Consider the following 25209-nt stretch of genomic DNA (forward strand, 5'->3'; position numbering starts at 1 on the left):
TATTCAACAGCCATGTTGGTACTGAGCAACTTAATCAGTTACATCATAAGTATAAAAATTTAACAAATGGAAAGGCACCATAGTCAGGCAAGTCTTTTTTTAGTACATTCCTAGCCCAGCCGAAAAGAAACGAGAAATAAAGCTAGATTTCATCGTGACAGACCAAACAGGTAAATCAAGTTTTGCACAACTCCGGCGCATCGAACTTCATCATGTTACGACGTTTCATTAGACAATTATTTCGTAATCCTTTCTTTATATAAAAAGTTAGTCAGTTGTTAAATAATAGGTGATTTGGAGCTTCAATATTAATTAGTACAGTAACACATGGAGTATGACGGACTCATTATCAAAGAGAAATGGAATGAATATTTTGCAAAAATGGAAATTTTACCATACAATACAAACTTTCCTCAAAACCATGCTATAGCTAAATACCACGAGGAAGGGTAACTAAATGACGAAATGTGGTGTAATGCAGACGACAGGAAATCTGTAATCTGAGGGAAGTCCTTTAAAAACAGCAATTTTATTAAATTATTATATCAGGAAGTGGGTGGAAAATCGCGTGTTTGGCGGTAGAAGGAAAAATTAGCTTCAAGAGGAAAATATGTTGTTATACCTACTTACTTAAAATAATCCTTACAAAATCAAAGTCAAACTTTTGTTATCGCCTAAAGCTATAAGAAGTGGCAAGTCAATATTTTCACAATATCCTAATGTATCAGCAAAAAACTTGGACGCTAAGTTGAAAATTATAAGGGGTTTGGAAATAAAAATAATAAACCAGCTCTCTGATAGGCTGTTAAAGTTACGTAATCATGTGCTAAAGTACTGAATATGGGCAACCGGGTAAAACCACATCTCAGCTGTATCTAGCTTTTTATATCGAGTCGGACAGGTAGACGGTCGCATGCCTGTCCAATGAGGTTGCATCGCGCGACAGCGCTTTGCAGAGATCGGACCCGTAATTACTGAGACATATAATTGACCCTTTATACACTGATATCGCCTACATATCTGTGCTAAATATGAAGATCGGATAATTTGTAATCAGGTCTGGTGCACAAAAATATCAGCTATATAAATTGAGTTTGATTCAAATTAGCAATACTGACACACTTCATAAGACAAGTTTAGGTCTAGGAAAAAAAAAACATGGGCGCTCTTGATTTAATGGAAGGTTTTAATGGTCAAATAAACATAATTAATGTCACGATAAAACATGTAAGAACGGTTGTCTGATTGTTGTTGAAGCTTTAAATAATAATCAGCTGATATACCGTCACCAAGATCAGCTGAAATATAGTTTGTAAAATAACACGTGAACCAGGAATATTGTGCTTAATCTAACTAGGTAATATGTAATCAAAGTAAATACATGATTACAAGTAATAAAACAATGCAACTTAGTAAATTACTAAGGCTCGAAAATGTGTTAATTAACAGCCGCGAGCAATCCTCACTCGTCGAAACCAGTCATCAAAATCTCGCCAAAAAAATCGACACGAAAGATCAAAAGTATTGCTCAGAGAAACCTCCACAACGGAGTCAAGACCCTCAAGTCGAACTCGTTCAGTACTGGCTACTGTGCACTTTAGCTTTAGAAGGAGACGGCGGATATGCGAGCTGTACGGGTGTCGCGCGCAGAAGAGAGAGACGGATACAGATGCGCGCACGCAACAGAGACGCCAAGCATCGGTAGTAAAATCCCGCGCGAGTCACCGAATACGAGTCGGATCGGAGCGAGCGCTCGTTCGTTCAGTTACGTTTCCGACCCACGAGCAGCTGGTGCGCTGTGCTGCGGGCCCCCAGTTGCCACTCGTTTTACTCCATTCGCTTCATTATATTGTATGACATATCCCTTGTAATACAATGACGTTGAACTATTGTAGCAAAGTATTTTTAGACATATTATAAGTGTGCCTGTGATCAGTGTTGTGTACAAAGAACGAGCGATTTGCGATCATATTTTTTTAGAGACCGGAGTGGCTGGAAAGTAACAGTTAGGTTTAAAAGGTAAGTGAGTTGTGTCACAAAAGCTTACTGGAATGGATTGAGTCGAGCTTAACTCATATCGACGACGCGAGGAATGTTGTTTGACAGCATACATGTGCGGCAACAAAAGCCTTGTGCATAGTCATCCCATTTCTTTTTTATTCCGCCCGCTGTCTTGCAAGGTACGAACGGCGGGTAAGTAATGAACGAACGATTAATGGATTCATATTAAAGTAATGATGTTATGAATTAAAGACGGCTCGAAGTGTCAGTGTTAAGTTTCTCATGGTCACAGGTAGCGGCTGTGTCCCCGTTTACCTGAGCGGCGAGTAAGGGGGAAAGGGACGCCGCGCGCCGTTCTATTTACCGGGAACTCCATTTGAATAGAATGGACAAAGCAATTCCAGCCAAAGGGATGAACATATTTACACACTAAGTTATTTAAAGTTAATAATAACCACGTTGCGATTCACAAAATAAGGATTTTATGATATGTTTAGAGTTAACATAGACGAGTTACTTTTCATATATTCTCAATGAGAAACGGCAACACATGTACCCAAACACGCGAAATTCACGGTCCACGAAACTTCATTGAAGATCTGCCGGCCAAGGACACAGTGAATAAAGAAATAAAAACAATCAAACCAGTGCCCGCTTAATTTTGTAGCAACCCGGACATGTACGCGTACAAAACAAAATAACAATTACACAGCAAGTGACTGTAGAAAATAATTTCCTACTATACGAGTGACCGCGTACTAATAATAACTTACACAGGTAGGTACATTATCTGTGAATTATTTATGCGACATAATTAGGTAGTATTAATTTGTAACATTACGATCAGTAAATTAGTTTTAGCAGACATTCCTGATGTAATGACATCAATGTTCCTAATCACGCAGTCATTATCAGAGACGATCGCGTAAAAAGGTCAACACAGAAGATTGAAGTATTCAGTGATATACGATTTCATAACATTTACCGTAAAGCACATTTAAAATTCAAATAACGCGTGAAAGAGTAGGAAATTATCGGGTTCTCATTTGGTACCGTGTGAGTTTCTTTGGTATGGTACCACAAAAGGGGGCATCTTTAACCGGTCTCACATATTATTCTTGTCACGGCGCGCGGCCACGGCACCTGCATCCATGATGACGCCGAAGCGCCTGGCGATAACCTCTAAAACACACCTTGAACTTGCAAACTTGTTTAGTATTCGTATTTCTCATATAAAAATAATAAATAAACTAATTGTTAGTACAGTCACGGCTATTCTTGTCTTTCTCAGTCTCCAAAGTTGTTTTAGCATATTCAAATGATCCTGAGAATTCAAGGATCGGAATTTAAGTAAATTATTCTGGATGCTTACACTTGGCACTGGAAGACATAGCAGAGTAATGCTGATAAATACTAAGCACGTTCGAAAGTCTATTATATTCTTCATTGCTTACGCAGCTCACGCGCTATCAATTAGCCCGCATAAGTTTTACAAAGCGTGGTTTTGTTTATCAACCCACAGAGAAACCCAAAGTGCATCTTTGACCCCAGATCATGATAAACCATCAATAAATAACTGCCGTGGAATATAAATTCTTTGCAATTGCAATATTGACGATAAATAATGCATTGATGTGTTTTATCAGAGCGTGTAGTTTAAAGGTCTATGAAACATAAGCTGGACCGCATTAACGCAACCGCAGGTCCACATTAGAAGCGCATTTCCGTATGAATGGACACAAAACATGACGAAAGGCAGGCATACTGACCGCGGATGTTATGACCCATACACACACGACTTGTCTTGACGCTACTAATAGTATCCACTGGTTCTTCAACTTACGTTAATAAGTACCACGTGTTTTCACATTATTTTTCTACAATGTAAACAATGCGGGACGGAATTCCACTAACAATCAACGCAGTCAATGAGAGTTAATTATATCAGACACGAGACGACAGCAGCCGACCGGGCTGAATCAGTACGTTTCTTCGCCTCAAGCGAGGCTTGAGTAAATTACAACAGAAGCGACAAACTGGGCCGTTCACTTGCACTGCAAATCTCAAACGTTACCTAATATTCAGACCAATCGTTTCACGTCATTAGACACGCTTTCTGATGAAATGCTTATTGTCCGACTGAGCCATCGATACGAGAGGTTTGAGATTCTTTCCCACGAAAGTCGGTATTGTTTTAGTTTTGAACGTGTGTATACCGTTCAAGAGGAAGTGTTTTACTAAGTCCGCAATTAGTAGGTATCTATTCATTGCTCTCATCACCAAATAGAAGCTGGAAAAAATATGCATATTCAGGGTTAAGAATGATAGACTCCCGCAGCCATGCATGAGTCAGCAATATACTTAACAGCGCTTCAGTCTTGATTTGAAAGAGGAGCCTATAAAAGCCAAAGTAATTTATAACGAAAGATAATAAAGCCGAGTTAGCAAGGCGAAGTGCCGGTGATAAATGGTCTGCGGTAACAAGCGAGTGGAACAAGGATATGCAGTTAAGAGCGGCACAAAAGGTTCAGGGACGGAGCCCACCCGCCACTGCCTGTGCGCCTGCGCATGTCATAAACAGCGGAATGTACGCCTCACCTCTCCCCCTCTCTGCTCCATTATCAGTCACGGCGTAAGCAAACAACGAGGTCTTCAAAATATCTATCATTTTAAGAATATCTGGAATATCGACATTTTACCGAATACATACTAGACAAGCAAATATTTGTGATTTGATTAGAAATAATTTAGAAACGTGAGAATCGCAATATCAAGACTCAAATTAAAATGCTTCTTGAGACTTCCAAGAGCATCGTTAGGATATCATACAGTTATAACAATAATGAACGATCCTTTAAACCTAATCGACGTCGAAATCGCGACATGCAAACTTGGTAAGGATTGTCGTCGTCCAAACTGGTTTCCGCGTAAAATTCGCGTTGCCAAGCGATGCATCAGCCAGGGTCGGTTGAGGTAAAGCAGCGAGGGGCACGGGGGAGGAGGGAGGTTAAAAACGCAGGAGGCGCACGAACAGCGGCCGGTCGACGACCCGCCACATGCCCTGCGCCAGCGCAACATCGCCTCCACCGCACTCCATCTTAACACGGTTACGATTATGTTAGCAAAATAGTTAAAAATGACTCGTTTCATTCAGCATGTCTGCCATAATACAGAATTTATTGCGCGAGTAACGTGCAATATCTGTGTAAGCTGACATAAACATTAACGTTATGATGACTATCACATTTATTCACATGCATGATAGGAACTCAACGGACCCGACACATATTAAATTCTATCAATAACAGTTAATAGACACTCTTCTCCGAGCTGATTTCATAACAAATTTCAATCATTAATTAATAGCATTGCCCCCTGCGAGCGACCTAAATAACAGATGTTAGAAGCGACACCGCGTAGGAACGGGATCAAGAAGTCGTCAAGGTTAGATCCATTTATCATGAGTTGTCTACTAGACTGCTGTAACCATTCATTCATTTGTACACATCCTACGGCAATAGACCAAAATGAACACAACCATTCTCAGTAAAGTATAAAAGTCAATACGGCGACCACATATTTACACGTGGAGTTAAACTCGAAGAAAAAATATTGGTTTATAAAAAACCGATGGACCCGACTTACAAAGCGTGGGCGAAAGGTAGCTACAATGTTGAATTATGTTTGAGGTCATCGCTTGAGAAGACCAGCCCTAATAGACATGGATTCCGGTCTCATCACATAACTGTTTATCGATTTAAGATATAAACGTATAAAGCCAATGTTTACATGAAAATGAAGACATGAGAACGAGCGCGGGCGTGTCGGCACAGCTGTTACGCACATTGGTAGAGAATCAAAACACTAATAAAGTTAACCATTTAAGTTCTAATTTCGTATGGGTGGCGTACGGTACTTGTCACGAAGTTAGTAAAGACGCGTCGATGTATTTATAGTAGTCTTTTGTGGCTGATGTTGCGATGTTCTAATAAAGACAAAGGGTTGTTTGGACAATCTACTGTTGTTGAAACGTAAATGAAAACATTGTTTTAAAATTCAGTTACAGTCCCGAATGCGAAACAAGAATGTATAATGCAAATGCAGGTTTGGCTAGATTTTCATTTGTTATTTTTCTTGTTTCAGACAACGAAGTAAACAAACACATTCAAGATGGCGGTATTTGGCTTGGTGTCATCGGTGGCGGGCTTTGTGAAGGTCCGCTACCTCATCGACAAGGCTGTCATAGACAACATGGTGTTCAGAATGCACTATCGCATCACATCAGCCATATTGTTCCTGTGCTGTATACTTGTCACCGCTAATAATCTTATTGGTAAGTTCCTTCTTAGTATTTTGGCATCAATTTCACTAGGGACCAAAACTTCCTTGTGAAACACCAGGTCTTTTGCTTAACTATTCGTCGACATCTAACTTCACTCTCGGCGCATTGTTAGGCAGGAATATATACGTTTCAAACAAAAGGAATATGTGTAAGGCAACGTCATATTGATATGGTAATACTAGACTATGGCTTGTATCAGCTAGTGATTTGCCCGCGGAAGTCGTAAACGGGATATGGGTCATTGTCGCATTGCTAGACAGGCAGACGATGGAAGACCAACCTGTTACAACTCGTCAATGTATTGTCTTTAGATTCTGCTTTATGACGTAGAACAGTCTTGGTAAATGTATAGAGATGGTTATGACCATAAACGGATGTAATTTTTTAAATAATCATTACATTTTTTAGTTGCATTATGGAGATAAAATATTACTGAGAATTGTTATTATCAAACGTTTGAAACATATGAATGCAAAGTACCAACAAATACCTAACAAACCCAGGAAATGAACAATAGAACTAATTAGATAATCGCAAACTCCGCCGATCGTTTTTCCTTTTTACCCATTGAATTCAAGGGAAGTTTGTTCCCATGAAAACCTGTGACTGTATGCACCAACTAATTATAGATCTTACTTAATTATTCCCCTTGCTTCATGCTCAGTGGATTATGAACTTGTTGCTTTAATAGTTGAATGAATAATATTTTAATATTAAATTGTTTATCTTTAGCTAGAAACCTCACTTCTAATACACTTGTCATTGTTTTGTTATTAAATGGACTTGTGGCTAATAATTCTAGTATGCACAATTGGCTATTTATTTTACCGTTTAATGCTTATGCAAGTAGATTTTATATGACCTCAACGTAGAAAATGCAATTGTGCTTTTAGTAGCTACAATGAGTAAACTTATGACGAACGTCACCTTGCTTATTCAGAGTTCAAAGGGCCTTAAAAGACAATCAAGTTTTCACATCAATGGGCAACTACTTATTTCACTTTACTCCATATTACAAGCATGAGAATAATGCAATTATGAAATTATTTAACTGTGTAGTAACTGAATAAGCAATAAAAAAGAACTGACACAAAAAATTCTTCGTCACGTACGTGAAAGTAGCCCCGGCAACTGAGAGTAGTGAAAGCTTATTAAAACTACTAATTACAAACGTTTGTGTTCAAAAGATGCAAAATATGACCTAGACACTAACCCAAAGACCGAATAACACAAAGCATCTAAACAGTATAACAGTCCGTCTCGTCTGATCTCGTAACTACCGTAAAAGTGTGAATCATTTTCAGGTCATTGTTCAGAACAGGAACACCGTGTGTGTAACAGTTACCCAAATTGAGACGTCATGACAAATTGTTTGTACAAACATATACACAGCCGTAAACGTACGTGATAAGATTCAATTCAGTAGAGCGAAACGGGTCAGTGAACTGCAGAGCACACAAGATTATGTATTGGGCAACAAGTGTTTGATTGGAACGATTTAAAGTTTGTGCATAGAGATTTGCGTAGGCGTCCAGCTATACCATGCGCAGCGTATGCATCTTTGCATATCTAAAGTCTAAAAACTGTCTTCACTGCGGCTGACTTGAACATTGTTATACATGAAACCGTCACAACAGTCATTGTTCCTGGTTTTAAACAGACACTTCTTCATTCGTCGCAATCACTTTAATGGATACATAATTTTTGCCTTTTTTGCCATTAATTTAATATTCGGTTATCTATAATTTAACCTCTAGATGTCAATGAGAAGACCGACCTTCCTGCGTGACATAATTCCTGATTCGGGTATTTATAGCATTGCATGGTTAATTTGAAATTAGATATCATTTTAAATGTTCTGTTGTCGTTAAGTATAAAATATAGTGCGATCACCAAAAAAATTTTTGTGTCAACAGATCACATGAACATAGAAAACTTGGGGTCATGGCAGCTCACGGTTGGCTGAAGTTTTACACAATTTTACAGTTCAAAGTCAAATACAATGTAAAACGTGTTAATGCTCCTGTTTACACTACACGTTGGAGTTTATTTATAAATAGATTTTATTGCGGAAGTTTGCGTTATACTACTAGTGAAATCCTGTGGAAATCCTTCCCATAATTCACGGACTGCTATTTATAAAACTCTATTAGCTTATCTTTATTATTCAACTTTCACTATCTCAAGAGTGTTTACAGCTTTCAATGGAACATTAGCGACCTATTTTAGTTACCTAGCTTTACCATTCGTAAGCTCGCGTAAATGTTAATACTGAATAGTATCGTAACTTTGAATGTTATCAATTGAATAATATTTAGCTATTGAGTTGCGACTTCTGAAACTTATATCGCGTAATTTGGATCATTTCAAGTGTTAGTCATAAAACACATCTGGACGAGTTCAAGACAAGCTGCTTAGTTATCAAACACGTGATAAATGCCATAAACAGTCGTTAAACGTCTCGTACACATTAGGAGCATTATCCCCAATTACCTAACGATGAGCTAATGATACGCTATGATGAACTGGCATGATCGAATGGCTTTGGCATACAAGTTAATAGTTATCATCTGGTTGTATTTTGGGAGTTGGGTTTGCATTTGCTAAAGTTTTAAACTCAGTAGCATTTGTCCCACCAACTTCATGTATTGGTAGGTATCAGGTAATCACTACGCACGTTGTTCAAGTTACGGCTAAGTCAACTTGTTCTAGATATAGGGATCGAATATCTCTATTTTGCAGCAAATCGTAAAACTCATTACGCGTTATTATGTAAAGAGTACGTGACTTTAAAAAATGTTCAAGCGAACCGGTAGAACAAACGATGTTTACATTAGACGTTATCGCATGCTCCCCATTCGATGAGCCACTAACACTAACAAACTACTGCTTAATAGCCACTTGTAACTTATACTTATTAACCATCTGATGATCATTGCTATGTGAGTGATAGAAGCCAATAAGCTATTGATCAAAGATCGTGGTTCCTAGATAAAGAATTTACATGTGAAAATGTTCATGGCCTTAAGTAGGTATTGATCCCTTACACCTTATTGTCTTTTTCATTGCACGATTTGTTTTTACATGCTAAGTAGACTATCATTTAACTTGAAGTTTCCTCATCTCTGAATTAAGCATTATTCTGGTTAATTCTTCAACTACTATTATTTGTTTTCCTTATTTGTATAGGTTATTCACCAGTTCGTGACAGACAATTAGATTTCAGACAAATTAGTTACGGCTGTATTTACCTTTACAAATATATTTAGTGTCCATTAGTCAACAGAGAAACGAGGTCTGACAGTTCGAATTCTAAAATAAACAATTACGTACAGGTATGCTAGTAATTTACACGGCTCGAAGACTCTTAATAGGTCATTAGGGCGTAGCTCATTGTTTGTAACTTTCCAACACTAGGTACCATCCAACAATAGTAATATCAAATGAACCTGCATACTAAAGCGTCCAGGTTCCTTGCGTAGGTCACGTACTCAGTGCACATTGTCTCATAGGTAGTTAGTCAGCAGTCCATATGGAGTTTATTGCAACGTTGCAGTCCGTGATATTTTGCCCTACATGCAGGCTGAACAATCACATTTGTTGCTCAGGTGTTGGTAATCATAACAGCGCTCGTTAGCCACGATAACACTGCTACTCGTACTTGTTACTATGCATCACGCCGTGAGAAATCACTAACGAGCTTTTGTATTACCACTTAGCAGGTGAATTGAAAATACCTTTTGATTATTCACTATAAAATATTTTTCCTTTTAATCCGACAACGGATGTGGGCAACATGTCATAATGCATTATCATCAAGCTAACAGAAATAAACATAAAAATAAATTATCTCTTTTAATGAGTCACATTCAATATTTTATCAGAATTTGGATTGCAAATGGGATGCGCTGTGAGATAAAACCTTGTAGGTATGGAAACAATAGCTACATAATTTTGGTAGGATACAAAACTGACAGTGCCAGGATTGTGCAATTGTGTACATTATTACGAACAATGTTTAACGTCATGACCTCAATTCTTAATTCTGCATTAAAATTAATATTTTTGTCCGCATAAACGAACATATGTGGGTAAGTTTATATTAAATGTATATCTAAAGTCTCATACAGCCCTGCTCACCATGACCCAGTAATAACCAATCACAGCAAAACGAGTATTTTCAGGGTACTATTGATAGAACCGTTTTAAATTCTTATCGTAAACTGTTAAGTACAATACTTAGAGTAACTTAGAATTAGCATAACTTGAATAGCTAGGCGATAACAGTAACAGCATTGGAAAGGTAATTCGTTGATGTGCACGAGACTGTTAGTCGCTATTATATTGCAGTTGTGTGTCGCTTGCGATTTCTCTTGATTGTAAGAATTTATGAAGTCAATGCACTGCCGCGATAAAGAAGACTGCTATTCAGTGGCTTTATTTGTCATAAACGGCAGCTTCTACATTTTTTTCTTCAAATCTGAGTCATATTTTTAAACTATTATCAGTTTATTCCATCTAAACTCAGTCTTACAGACTTTTTAGATACAGATATCTGCAATAACAATCTCGTACTTTCTATCTACCCTCCAGTTATAAATGTCATCTCGTGTTGTTAAGTCATTCTTATTTGTATGCCCGTTTGAGATTCTCAAGACGATGATAAATGCACTAACAATTATTATTGTAAGTGCTCGTTATGGAGCAATTAGCAAGCATGTGACTAGTCAATTCGACACCTCGGCTGTTGAGTCAGACTTAACGGTATTTATATGATACAATATTTCGAAATGTCAAATGACCTCTCTAAATGCAAACTTTGATATTTGGACTCATCGGAATTTCTATTTCTTTAGAAACTTTGTGAAGGACTTTGTTCTTGTTATGTAATATCTGTTATTAATAGAGCGCAATTGTTTTGAGGAAACGTTTGCTTCGTTTATTAATCACTAATTATTTATCATCATGCAATCATTTTTCATTAAGATCGATCAATGATATTGAATATCGACATTTTCCTATAAGGAAACCAGATTGTACAGGTAAATGCTACATCATGAGATATATCTGGTTAAAACGTGAATTTCCCAGGGCTTTGCCTTCAGCATCCGTTATTTTGCAAGCTGGTCACACCTCACATTGTCAAGTAAACGTTGTACCGTATATACGTACCTACCTGTATCCACGTGCTATCATTGTGTGTGGTAGATACGTTATCCGAGACTGACCAGCTCTAATTAAATGAGATCATGTAACTGAATTTAATAGGACAAAATGTAATTCTCATTTGTCTACATTTAGTAGAGATATAATATTTGAATGCCAAACGAGTTGCAAGTGATCATCGGTACGGTTTTATATTTTTAAAACAAGCTCCGCTCTTGAGATGCAATAACTTTAGCACGTGATAACATGGACCGGTTTATTTTTAAACCGATAACAGGAACTCATAACAGAGGACCACAGCCCTCTCCACGAGCAAGGTGATTTAAATCACGGTCGGCAATTCCGACAGCCTGATGGGCAGATGCACTATTACAGTCGATATTAGCGTCATCCGCAAACCGTTGTTGCAATGTCACGGCCATACAGCAATATTATTTATCTAAATATAATTCCGCATAGGTACCCCGAAGCGACGTACCGCAGGGCCCTTCAAGGCCTGACATTAATAAATAATGAGCATGGTGTTATAGCATCGACTAAACATAACAGTAAACACATAACTTGTCTACTCGCGAACTGACTCATGGGTCAAAACTTAGAAATATATTTTTACGAAACTTAAGGAAAAAAAACCTACAAGTTACCCTAAATTGCGGAACAGTGAGTCATCACGACTTACATTTAATCCACGTCAGGTAAAAACCACAGAACACGATTTGCTTACGTGCTCGGTTGGGGATCAACTGACTTTCGCAACTTAAACTGCGGTTTTTGGTTTCGCACTTTATAAAAGTATTAATTCTTGGACACCAGGACAAAAACATTTTTTAGTTCTTACTAAGAATGGTCTGTACTTGGAAATTCAAAGTTGTGTTTTGCATATACACGTGTATGATTCTAGCAAGGGGACTTCTAATTTATGAATAATATTTCCATTGGAAACGGCACAGAAATAGAAGACGGCAAAGCGTAGGACTACCTACTTAAAGATGCATAAAAAACCTTTATCGTCTATTTCCTTCCAGGCGAGCCGATCTCATGTATCAACGACGGTGCGATCCCTGCCCACGTACTCAACACCTATTGCTGGATCACCTACACGTTCACACTTCCGAATTCCAACTCCAAGGCTGTGGCACATCCCGGCCTTGGCAATGACTATTTAGAAGAGAAACGCATCCATGCCTACTATCAGTGGGTGCCTTTCATGCTGTTCTTCCAGGTAAGATTTCTTTTACCTTTCAATCGTGATTAATTTCTGATATTGCAAAGATTTCTTTATGCTCGATCGAGAGGTCTCCGTATTGCGTAACAAGAAGTATGATGTAATTTTTCTCCGACTGAGTAAACCTGGTGACTTGCTGCCGCTTAAGTTTTTGTTGCTAGAAACAGGTTTGCAGTACAATCGCGTAATTTCTATACTTATCAACCTACACATATTGGATGGACTTTGTCATATAAATTATTATATTTGCACTAATTGTCAATTAACCTAATTTTCCAGGGTCTGCTGTTCTACGTGCCCCATTGGGTTTGGAAGAACTGGGAAGAAGGCAAAATCCGCATGATCTCTGATGGCATACGTGGTACCGCTGCCACCATTGCTGACGATAAGAACAATCGTCTGGTGAGTTTTAGAACTTTACTTGAATATTACCAGTTTCTGCGCAACAAGAATAACAAACAGATAGTGCCAGTACATTAATAAGGCCAATATAGGTATCTTGTTTCTTAATAAAGTGGTACAATTGAGATAAGTCCCGATACTAATGAAACTTGATGAACGTCCCTAATAAGACAAATTAACTGAGCCTGGGACGTCTATTATGTAATACTCCTATAGACTTTGCTACTACATTATTCGTAGACTAATATTTCGGTTTTTTGTGTTACAGAATCGCCTTGTCCAGTATTTGGTGGATACTAGACACATGCACAACACTTATTCCTTTGGTTACTTCTTCTGTGAGATTATGAACTTCATCAATGTGGTGAGTACTACTTAGAAGACGTGCAATACCGTCACGGTGTGAGAAGTTGTGGTGCATTGTCCTACAGCTTCAGATCGCCTACTTAGATTAAACCCTATAGTATAATGGGAGGCGTGGCGAAAATATCAGACAAAAAAACTTTGTAATTAAATGATACAAAGAGAAGAGTCCACTGGAGTCGTACTGGGATCGTCATTATCTTACTATACTATATTTTTACAGGTTGGCAACATATTCTTCTTGGACACATTCCTTGGTGGGGCCTTCTTGACTTATGGAACTGATGTCGTGAGGTTTTCGAACATGAACCAGGAGCAACGAACTGACCCTATGGTAAGTGTTATAATCACTGCATTTTTTATTGAATCACTTACATACATACATGTTGCAATTCTAACCTGTAAAGTGATTTTGCGAAATAGTCGGAATAGTAGCTTACATTGATCTACAAATTATCATACTTACTGACTGCATAACCAGTTCCACATTTTAAGCATTCATAAGTGTCTGGCTACCTATAAAATACTTAATCAAATTTGTCTTTTCAGATTGAAGTCTTCCCAAGAATAACAAAGTGTACATTCCACAAATTCGGTGCTTCTGGAACGATCCAGAAACACGACGCTCTCTGTGTGCTAGCCTTGAACATCCTCAATGAGAAGATTTTCATCTTCCTGTGGTTCTGGTAAGACCTCCATTTACTTTAGTTGCATGATTTCATACAACGCTAATGTGTTTTGGGAATTAAGATAATGTGTGTGGGTTAAGTGCACAATTAAAGCGACACTTGTATAAAGATTGTCTGCAGCTATAAAATAATTTCTTTATGTAAGTGGACTCATTTGTTAACTTATTTCAGGTTTATCATCCTATCGGTAGTGAGCGGATTGGCCCTGGTCTACTCTGCAGCAGTAATCCTATTGCCAAGCACCCGCGAGACGATCCTGAAGAGGCGATTCCGTTTCGGAACTCCGGCTGGAGTTGAATCACTCGTTAGGAAAACTCAGGTACGTTTTGAAGCTATGAAGACCTACATATACTGATGACTTATAAAACTGACCTAAGGTAATAAATTATATTGTATTTCTAATAAAATGCTTTGTATTTTTAGGTGGGAGACTTCCTACTTCTTCACTTGCTCGGTCAGAATATGTCACTCCGCGTATTCGGCGAGGTGCTAGACGAGCTCTCTCGAAGGCTGCACATGAACTCCAACGCACCCTCAGCCCCTTCCACTCTCGAGATGGCCCCCATCTATCCCAACATTGACAAGTACGCCAAGGAAACAGAGACGTAAGTTGTGAGACTGAGCTAAGGCAATACACAACACCCCCAGAAAAATTGTTCTAGAAAATGTACGAAATTTTGTCTCGAATACGACTCTTGAGAATATTCAGCAATGTGATTCCTATACAATCATTTCGCTGTTCCTCTCAATTCTTGTATCCGAGACTACTTTCTATCTAGAAAGTATAGAACGCAGTGTATTGTGTTTTTATAACTGTAACGCTCATTCGCAGTAATGTAAGAAATTCAGTTCCAACGACATGAATGACCATGACATTCCTTATTTTACCTGTTTAAGTAAGACAACAATTGCCTTTTTTGCCTTGAGCTTTAAATTAAGTGAAACCCTATACGATTTGTATAATTATTATAAAATTGTTGACAAATTTCGATTAACATAAGTAAGCACTTTGTTACGATATGGCATTTGCTGTGGTACTACGACTATGCGAATAAGCAACATTCACTTTTTTCTCAATAACATTTAACTTCCAAGTTTAGTTTTGTAAGTTCGAAGCGACTCGCAGATAAATGCAATTGATATTTAAAGTACATACAAAGTATACATTCATTTCTATTTTAAGTATAATGTATCTTTTTCTATTAGGATATTATGCAAATAAATGAGGTTACAAGCAAATGTGGTCTGGACACGTTGCGACTATGTATTTATATTTAATTTTCCATCATTAAATGTTATAATAATATTTAATTCAATAACTTGTCCATACTGTGCTGCGAGTAACTTCAGACGTGAGATATAGAAGACATTTTTAATTTTAGCAGTTTATGTTTTTCTTTTTTGTATCGATAAGTATGATATAATATTAAGGCCATAGCCATGCATTTTTAATGAAATTAAATAAGTGATTATGAACTGTATGAAATATTATAATAAACAGGCTGGTCTCTAATATTGATATCTATTTGATATGAAACATTCAGTGAGTTAGTAGTTTATTAAAAACTATAACAATGCTTCAGAATACACATATCGACTTTAAAATTAAGTCTTTCATTTACAATTAAGTAGATATTATATTGATTAGAATATTTTATACGTGCTTTTCTTTTGTTCCATTAATTTAGTAAATATTTTGAAGTTATAATGTAACTAATAGGGTTACTATCATGTGTATGAGCTGCGTGGGTATCTGCTGATAGTCAAATTTTATATAATGTTACTTCAATCTCGCGATTGATATCAAAAGTATATTTGGTACTAGAAAATCAAAACTATGTATGAAGTGTGAATGGATATAATCAAGGTACGTGTATCTATAAGTTTGAAGTGAATACATTATACTCATAAATTGTTCCAAATGTGCCATTAATAAGATGTCCAGAAGGGAAAGGCCACGATTCTCAACGTATCTCAAACATTATAGAATAAGATTGAGTCATGCACTAATATAATAGATATGTGTGAATGAAATGATATTTTTTGAATAACTTTCTCGGAATCTCTAAAAAATGTCTTCCATGCACTAGAGCAGTGTTTCAATGGAACTCGAATTTTGCAATTTTGCCGTGTATTTACTAGATTTTAATTATTACTATGCCATTCCTATATAAAATGTTTTGTAGTTTGTAAACGAAGCTGCCTTACTTCCTACGTAATATCTCTGAGACTGCAACAATCATTTTTCAATGTGTTACATTGTCTACATTATATTTGGTAATAAATTACTTCAAATAATTACATTTTGGTTTTATTTGTATATACCCTATCTCCTAGTATAAGCTGGAAGTATTGATATTGTCGATATGAAAACCGGAATCCATGTCTTACTAAAGGTCCCTAAAACAACTGGAAGTTGGTACAACAACACAATTTTCCCACCGAATTCTAAATAAACAATTGAACAAAGAAGTGATAACCAGGAAACACTTGTCAAATAAAAACATCCTTCGACCCATATCATACTTTTAATACTGTAAATAAGAATCAAGTATAACAACTGCATATAAAAATATCTGCAGACATTGAAATAGTAATGAAAAAATATTTGTTCGGCTGCTGAACAAACGCAATTATATTAGCGAATCGTCAATATGAAAGTCATATTACAAAAAAATCCTTGTAGAATGTGAGTCAGTTTTTTTGTAAATATTGCACAAGGTAAATGAGATAATTAACTACCAAATGACAATTTAGTAGCCACCTTTATTACTAAAAGCCATTTAATGTTCTCTTTTAGAATCAGGAAATGGCAATGAAATTAATTTTATTAGAAAATTGTCATTGTCATCAAAAAAAAATTTAATGCAACTCGAATGATTATTGTAATTCCAGTTAAAATCCTTTTTGTAAGAAAACAAGGCACGGTACTAAACTAAGTAAGCTGTATCTGTCGAAAATGTAGCACCCAGACATATTGCATAATAAATAACCGACCGTTTGATTTCATCCTAGATTTCACATGACTCACATTAACCCCAAAAAATAATCGGCTCCTATAAAAAAAGCATTGCAATTCATTCCTAAATCATGCTGCTAAGACTCACCTGTTCCCCCAATCCAGCTTAGCGACGAGCTTGAGTCTCAGTGCTCTGGTCTGGTCTTGCGTCAACGTGCCGGCAAGGAGAGCCCTCCGACCGCTTAGAAGTTCCCGCATCACTTTAGCAACTGCGCTGAATCTGTAGGTCTCTCGTTCCTGCGAAAAAAATGAATATTAAGATTGGAGAAAATATTGTGAACTTTTGATATGTTTTGAACCCTAAAATTGCATGTCTTAGTAAGATATTTTTAGTGTGTCTACATCATGAATTGACTTTATACTCAACGTATTATGGAGTCAGCAAATTGCTATTGGATGGATTGAGAACATGCTTATGGCTTATACCTAGATAGTTTCTAGGTACTTGTGTAGGATATTATATGGTCATATTTTAGTCGTAAAAAGCCTTGGGCATTTACAATTCACAGGTAGGTATTGTAATTCAGATTCCTATGAATCGTAAATGCCCAAACAATAAAGGATTATGTTCATTGACAAAATCTAATTCAGAGAACGATTCAAAAAACCGCAACCCATCGTGGGTTTACGTAAGTAGGTAAGTACCTAGGTATATTGTAAAGGAACAATGTTTGCTAATAATAGCTGTAATTGTATCTGAGAACTCAAGGCAAATATCCAGAATAGCCTTCAAGCATTTGAAGAGGATCATTGTGGCAGGTAAATCTAACTTTAGAGTACAATTATGTGGTCCCCTTGCCACTGTGAATAGAGACTTGAATATATGTAGGTACTAGCTGGTGCCCGCGACTTCGTCTGCGCAGGTTTAATATTTCGAACAATATGTTTACAAATTGTAGCCTATGTGTTATTCTGATGTATAAGCTATATTATTGTAAAGTTTCATTAAAATCCATTCAGTAGTTTTTGCGTGAAAGAGTAACAAACATCCATACATCCATACATACAAACTTTCGCGTTTATAATATTAGTAGGATGTACTTGATGATTTTATCATGAAAAGTTAGTTTATCTGACACTATAAAAATGAAAATTAGTAAATTTGCACTGATCCGAAATTCATATGCTCTTCAACTTCCAATTAAGGTAACTAAGGTACAAAATTGAACTTATGTAAATAGGCTTATGATGTCCCCTGAAGATACACAGTCGCAATGTCTACATAACTTGCTGTAAATAGGACCAATACAGGCCTATAAAAATGAATAAGAATACCGGACTCATATATCAAGGCTGCATCATTCAGCAAACATGCAGTATTTTTTGTCAAATTACAGACGAATTCAATACCAATACGTAGAGTATTCATGTTCCTATCAATGATGAGATGGCTCCATTTATACGCAATATAGTAGTTTGAAGGCCAAAGGAAGTTCATAGACAATATTGACAATCGCTTACGAGTTTTTTCAATGAGGTTAAAGTACAGTTTCGTCACGATATTTTCCTTCGTTGTTTATAGAACGATTGCTCAAAGACAAAACAGTTATTGACTGACAGACAGACAAACAGCTTTGATTGGTTCCTATTGCTTGTACATACTTACTTCAAATAAGTATATAACCATTTGGATTTGTTCCCGCGGTTTCAACCGCGTCCTGTGGGAAACTACTGTCCATACCAGGATGAAAATAAAGCATACATATGTTACTCGCGGATAATCTAGCTTTCTAATGGTTTTTTTACCAGGACTATTTAAAAAATCTCTTTAATATTAAGTAGGTAGATAAATAAAGTTATCGGCACGGATATTGAGCCCTGACCTTCACCTGCCCAGAAGCGATTTATTGGTTTATTGCCTTATGTGTACAGTGCGCAAGGCGATCCCCACTCTTCCGCCGAGAGCTCAATATCCGTGCCGATAACTATAACTGAAGAAACCATCAAGTTGATGAAGTAATCGTCTATTTCAACAAGCAAATGTTAGTTTCAAGTGTCTGTAATATATTCTAAGCCTTCACAAGAAAGACGTACCTACACGGAACATGACAAACAATGATTCATGAATAACTAAGAAAAACAAAGAAACTGTGAATAGTTTAGTGTGGATGGATTTTGGACGACGGTATTGTATCTATGTTGGATTTCCATAGCTACTTGTGTGTCGAATTCCTATTTAAACACGGCGAGTTTTTTTTAATGCTGTTGCTGAGTTAGAAAAAAAAGTCTTAGCTTTGTTAATATTTGGAATACGTTTTTACTTGATGTTAATCTCAAACGAGATTAAAGTATTCTAAGATTTCATAGAAATAAGTTGTGAGAGAATAAGTCTTATTACTATTTATATTACGATATATAAGTTTGTGTAAGGTAAGTAGGTACCTAGTTCTCTCAGGAATTAGATAACCAATTTGAAAAAATCTTTCTTTGTTGGGAATCTAGGTCTAGATATTTTTTCCGGGTAGGAGAAGAAGTTTCCTTAGAATACGGGCTAAACCTAAACTGCGGAAAAAGCTAGTCTATAACAAAATCTCTATTAGGGTAAGTCATAAGCCTGAACAAATTCAAATTATAGGCATTTACGTAAGTAGGTATAGGCACAATGCTACATAGGTACCTTTCGGTGATTCATTCATGCATGAAACAATAACAATATTGAATTAAAAAACTTTATTGCTGCTGACCACTATCTGTACCGGAAAACGGAATTAACTTAGGTATACATTATGTTGTATAAAATAAAACATAAATTGTTGACTGATTATAAAAATACAATATGGAGAAAAGATATTCTAGTCGCGGGATGCATTTCCTTTACCGGTAAGCTATAGGCAGCCAATTAACTTTGTTATGAAACGATATATTGGTACCAATGGTATATTAAATACTTATATTCCATAATAGAATTTATTTTGTTATTTATTTCATTAATTATAGTTGTCTACGTATTTGTATCAATATGCTAGGAGATTGTTTACGGCCGTATCAATTTGTTTTGTCAGACAGTACAGAATAATTCTTAAGAAAAAAAAAAACAAAACATTAACATTAACTATTTTTGTCAAAACCAATACTTCTCTAAAGAATACGCGAACATAATCCACCGCATCGTTAATTGCCTATTATATCTTTACCTTATCTAGTCTTACTAATTACCTTCTTCCTTCTTGAAAAACTAATTGCTATAATAGTGTACTCGTGCATTTCTGACATGCAACCGAGACACGACATTTTCTAAGATACTAGCTTCGGTATGCGGTTACAAACGCAGCTTAAGAATCTGTTTCTCTTGCCCTGATAAAATTTTGTCTGTTTTATTCTGAGGTGTATTGTAAGCAACAACCAAGTTTCATAAAAAATCGTTTCGTCCCTTTTGGGCAAAAGTAACATACATACATTCGCACATTCACGTTTATAACATTAGTGTTGACAAGAATTTTGATAAACATAAGATTTTATTAAATAAGTAATAAATATTTCAATGAAAAAAAAAAAACAAGTATTCTGTTATGGACTCATTTCAAACATAGCAGAAACATTCTGAAATACTTGTAATGCAACAAAACAATGACGCCGAAGCGAATGATTCATTAGCAAGTACTTATTGGCAGAGCCAGTGATCCATGCGTTAATTGCAGCTTTACTGGTGAGATAAACACGGCTGCGGATTTGTAGCGAATTAGCCATCCATGTAATAACCATTTATGTTTACTTAGAATACATATTTTACTTATTAACAATAATTATATATATGAGAGAGGAACTTTGCTTATATGTTACTTCTTTGGGATAAAATCGCATAAATGAAAATCTGGAAAACTGTGCTTTTCAGCTTCCATTCTCCCTTTTTAGAATGGGAAAGATTTGTTTCATACAAGTAATTCTTGTGTGTATTTCCTTGAAACTTGAAATAAGAGTCAATATAAATTCAGTCGCTGACGGGCGGAAAGAATACCCCATCGATTCAGCGGGTCCCAGCACAACTATCCATTATTTGATACGCTAATTGTATTCGCGTCTTAAAATTGCATGTATTCATTTTGACTGGAACACCCTTCTTTTTGGACCCAGTGCTCAATCAGTATGTAAGAAAATCTCTGAATATATTTATAAATATAAAACTTACCACATAAAGCTTCTTCCACAATCGGGCCCATTCTCTCAGGACGCATGCGATTTCCCTTACTAAGGGATCATCCTTTAGTTCAGCGATAGCGGTCGGCCCTGATCCCTTGACGATGCATGGCCGGATCGACACCACGCACGCTGGGAATATGCCCCAAGCCGACCTGTTCTTTGTGCTGAAGCCGCGGTACCAACCTGGAAGAAAATTATATTGATAATTTTTATTGCTGATAGTGCGAAAATGGCAATGTGCGGTTGCACCGTACATACTCCCGGGCGTGAGATGACTGAGATGAATGGACGTATGACAGGTATAATAGACACCCTGATCAATCTGGTAAGAAGTTTTGATACCTATCTATTAAGATGGAGGGCAAATGACGACTGTCAGCGGTTTGGACTTAATCTATCTTATTGCTGGCAGGTTATAATATATGGTGTGATTGATTGGTTGTTACTTCATAAGTATTAATCTAGGGTACCAGTCACTTTACTAAGGAAAATCCTGTGTATGGCTGTCTTATTGCCTAGCTGTTGCACTTATGCCATCTTTACAATCTGCCATAATACCCATTCTTAACTTAGCCTTACCAATTGTGAGAATGTTGAAACAAAAACGAAAAACCCTATTACATTTGGGAATATACCAGATATAATCCAGAATGCCCAGTACATAACATTAATTGATTTGATTAATTCAGCTAGACCCCATCCTATAGGTCAATAGTCAGGGCTGTGTGGGAAGATAATACATACATAATAATGATTCTATAACAGATAAACACAAATGAGAACTAGAATTTGAAGCTAATTAGCATTTCAGATTGTGTTTTTGTGCCAATGTCTGTATTTTATGAATATTCATATAAATGACGTAATGAAGTGCACATAAGTATTTAAAGATAGCTGATTGTAAGGTTTGTGAAGTCTAACAAATATAACATTTTGTACCTAATCAAACCGATTTTGTTGAATTATACCCTTCATTACAAAAGGTAAAAAATATTTTTAAATGATAACTTAAAGTGGATAAATAATGGACACATTCACAGATATTTAATGGTTACTTAAGTTGTTCCTTAGTGCAGAATTTCTATCTCCCTTAGTGCAGAATCTGTCACTAAGGAGTAACTTAAGTAATCATAAATAATGACACTGAGTGCAGGGGTTAGTAACATAAGGTGGAAAATAAGTTACTTACTTCCATTTTCTTCTAATATCTGTATGGTCTCTCCTATTTCCAGTGGCAATCCCGACCTGACATCTCCTTTCCAGTTGTAAACCGCTGAAAAAGCAATAAAAAAATCAAGTAAGTTTTATTTTATAGAAAATTCTTAGTGAGAACTGTTCATTGAGAATAACAACCTAATATTTAACACAAGATTTCTAGTTGAAGAAAATTACAGGTCACCTGTCTAGGTTTTTCACAACTATATTGGGATCACCTTCCAGTCCAACCAAATGCAGCTGAGTACCAGTGTTTTAGAAGGAGCAAATGGCTATCTGACCTCCAAAACCCAGTAACCTGAGCAACCCAAGTAGGTAAGACTTGTTTCAGACTTACTGGCTTCTGACTACCCGTAACTACTGCCAAGTGCCAGTTAATGAATGAGGATGGAATTAGCCAGAGTGAATGACTCAGATAAACACCTGGATGGCTGCACTAGTAGAACCAAATAAAACAAACAATGGATGGATTGTGTGAAAGCAAAAAATCATAGAAAGGGCTAAATAAATAAAAACAAATATCACATAAGTAAGTGAAAAAACAAACACCATTGAATCTCTAAATAAATCAAATAATATTAGAATATTCCAAAGTGATGTTATTCATTCCATATGAGCATTATTATAATACCTGTTCCATTGGTACTTGATAGTCTATAGTAAATAATAGTAACAAAGATTTTTTTTCCCTTATGTCTACTGAACCGATTTGAAAATGTATTTCACTGTTGGAAAGCTACACTCTTCCAGAGTAACATAGGCTATATTTTAGCCCAGTATGGGCAGTAGTTCTTACGGATGCAGGTGAAACTGCAGGAAAACGGCTAGTACTCAATAAATCTATAGTGGTAAGCATCTTGGACTCTAGACAGGAATACTGTGCGCATAATATTTTCGGGTGCAAACTTATATTTTAAACTAGCCAAGCAACTACAAAACAAAATTAGCATTTTTTTTTAAGTTTTATTATATAATTGTATTGACTGTAGAAAATGTGAAATGAAATCAGATTATCAAAATGTTAGTAATGCAAAGAAAGTATAGAATAATAAATATTCAAATAAAACTTTCATAAATTTCAAATACCAAGATTATGTTTATTAATTATTTGAATATCATTTTCAAGATGTGTTACTATGACCAAAAATGTTCAGATTCTTAGTATTTATCTAAGCTATATTGCATAATTAATTAAAGCTAGTCTATAAATAGGCATTAAAAAAAACAAAACCTTGGTTTTATAAACAAGGCCGGAAAGTAAAGAAAAACACAGACTGGTTGACAAACAATGGGTTAAATCAGGGCAAGCAAATAGATAATAGAAGATGACCAGTCTAATCAACAGATCATACGTCTAGCTTGTGTATCCTGCATACATAAAATAGTTAAAATTCATAACATGTTATTACGCTTCCGCTGTAATTGGCAGGATGTATCCGGACCGCGTAATGCTCATTGATTAAAAAATGACAACTTACCGACTCCTAGCTTAGGAGATTTTGATGGAATCCACATTTTCATGCCGAAAGCTGCCAGCTTCTACGAATATTTAACACAACATTCACTGAATCATTCTTGAAGAATTTGTTATTTTCATCCGAAAATAGATAATCAATTCCGAACAAAAGCCTGCGTTCGATCAAATTTTTGACAACAGTGAGTAGTGATGTGATTTAGAAATTACAGATAATACAAAAACACATTTTAGCAGGCTTTCATAGTCGATTAATGCATATTCATTCACTTCCCTCGGTGTCACCCTTGCACGTGATATGAAGACACTTCGGGTTGATTTATATTAGGCCGGGCCGTGCCGTGCCGTGTCCGGGCTTTTACGAAATTCTAAAGACAAGCGTCGTTTGTGGCCCGAACGGGCCACGGATCATACACTGTGTAATATAAACTGCTTCATACAAAACGTATGTAACTTTTCACATCCGTGCCCCGTGCGAGTCACGTACATGGCACGCCCCGGACACGGCCCGGCCTAATACAAATTATCCCTTCTTCATATACCTGGATAATAATTACTTGAAACATATATTTTTCACTCAAATTAAACGATTTACTTTTAAAAACTTTCAGGTCTTATCCTCGTCTGGTCTCAAATAACAACTCGATCGGCTCAGAGTATTCAGTATGTATTATACCAAAACAGTAAGTTATCATCAACCTTTTAATCGTCCCACTGCTGAAAAAAGGCCTCCTCTCTCACAGAAGATTGAAAAATGTTTGAAACTATTGAATACTACTACTATTTATAAAATATGTAGAATAGATACTACAATCTGCGGTGAAACACAAACCTTTATTTATGTTGAAAAAAAAACGGTCGGTCTTTAAAGTCGGTTTACAACCGGCAGTTTTAAGTGACAACGTCAAACATTAAAGAAGTATAATGTAACTAAAGGCGTGGAAATAACAAAAGCCAATCATGCCTCTCTCTCGTTCGTGCCGCGCTTTCGCTTGCGAAACGCGACAATGACCGTAAAGGATCGTCCCTTTTTCATCATCTTTTTCTTGTATGCAGCCCGTAAAATCGTTATTAGACGTTGTCACCTCAAAAGTGTATCTGTTACTGGTTAACTAACCAGCAGCAATTACATGTCACTCTCCATATGCGGCTACGAAATTAAATTTAGTGAATTTA

General features: G+C 36.4%; 2 protein-coding genes across 3 annotated transcripts in view; one reads left to right on the top strand and one right to left on the bottom strand.

Annotated features, from left to right (window-relative positions):
* Positions 1-24240, bottom strand: part of Spg (sponge) — a 61534-nt gene extending 37294 nt beyond the window's left edge. For both annotated transcript variants that reach the window (XM_064034202.1, XM_064034201.1), the window contains exons 1-4: positions 24038-24240; positions 22534-22617; positions 21334-21527; positions 17296-17444 (exon numbers count right to left, since the gene is read on the bottom strand). In XM_064034202.1, coding sequence (XP_063890272.1) covers positions 17296-17444; positions 21334-21527; positions 22534-22617; positions 24038-24080 — 470 coding nt within the window. In that variant the 5' untranslated portion in view covers positions 24081-24240. The remainder of the gene's footprint in view (positions 1-17295; positions 17445-21333; positions 21528-22533; positions 22618-24037) is intronic.
* Positions 1731-16489, top strand: Inx3 (Innexin 3). Its single transcript, XM_021332715.3, has 9 exons — positions 1731-2019; positions 6145-6334; positions 12535-12731; positions 13014-13136; positions 13405-13500; positions 13723-13833; positions 14049-14185; positions 14360-14507; positions 14612-16489. The coding sequence occupies exons 2-9, from the start codon at positions 6172-6174 to the stop codon at positions 14795-14797; spliced, it is 1161 nt and encodes a 386-aa protein (XP_021188390.1). The 5' UTR covers positions 1731-2019; positions 6145-6171; the 3' UTR covers positions 14798-16489.
* Positions 24241-25209: the final 969 nt, after the last annotated feature.

The sequence above is a fragment of the Helicoverpa armigera genome, chromosome 4, assembly GCF_030705265.1.
Source record: "Helicoverpa armigera isolate CAAS_96S chromosome 4, ASM3070526v1, whole genome shotgun sequence".
NCBI classification, from domain to species: domain Eukaryota; kingdom Metazoa; phylum Arthropoda; class Insecta; order Lepidoptera; family Noctuidae; genus Helicoverpa; species Helicoverpa armigera.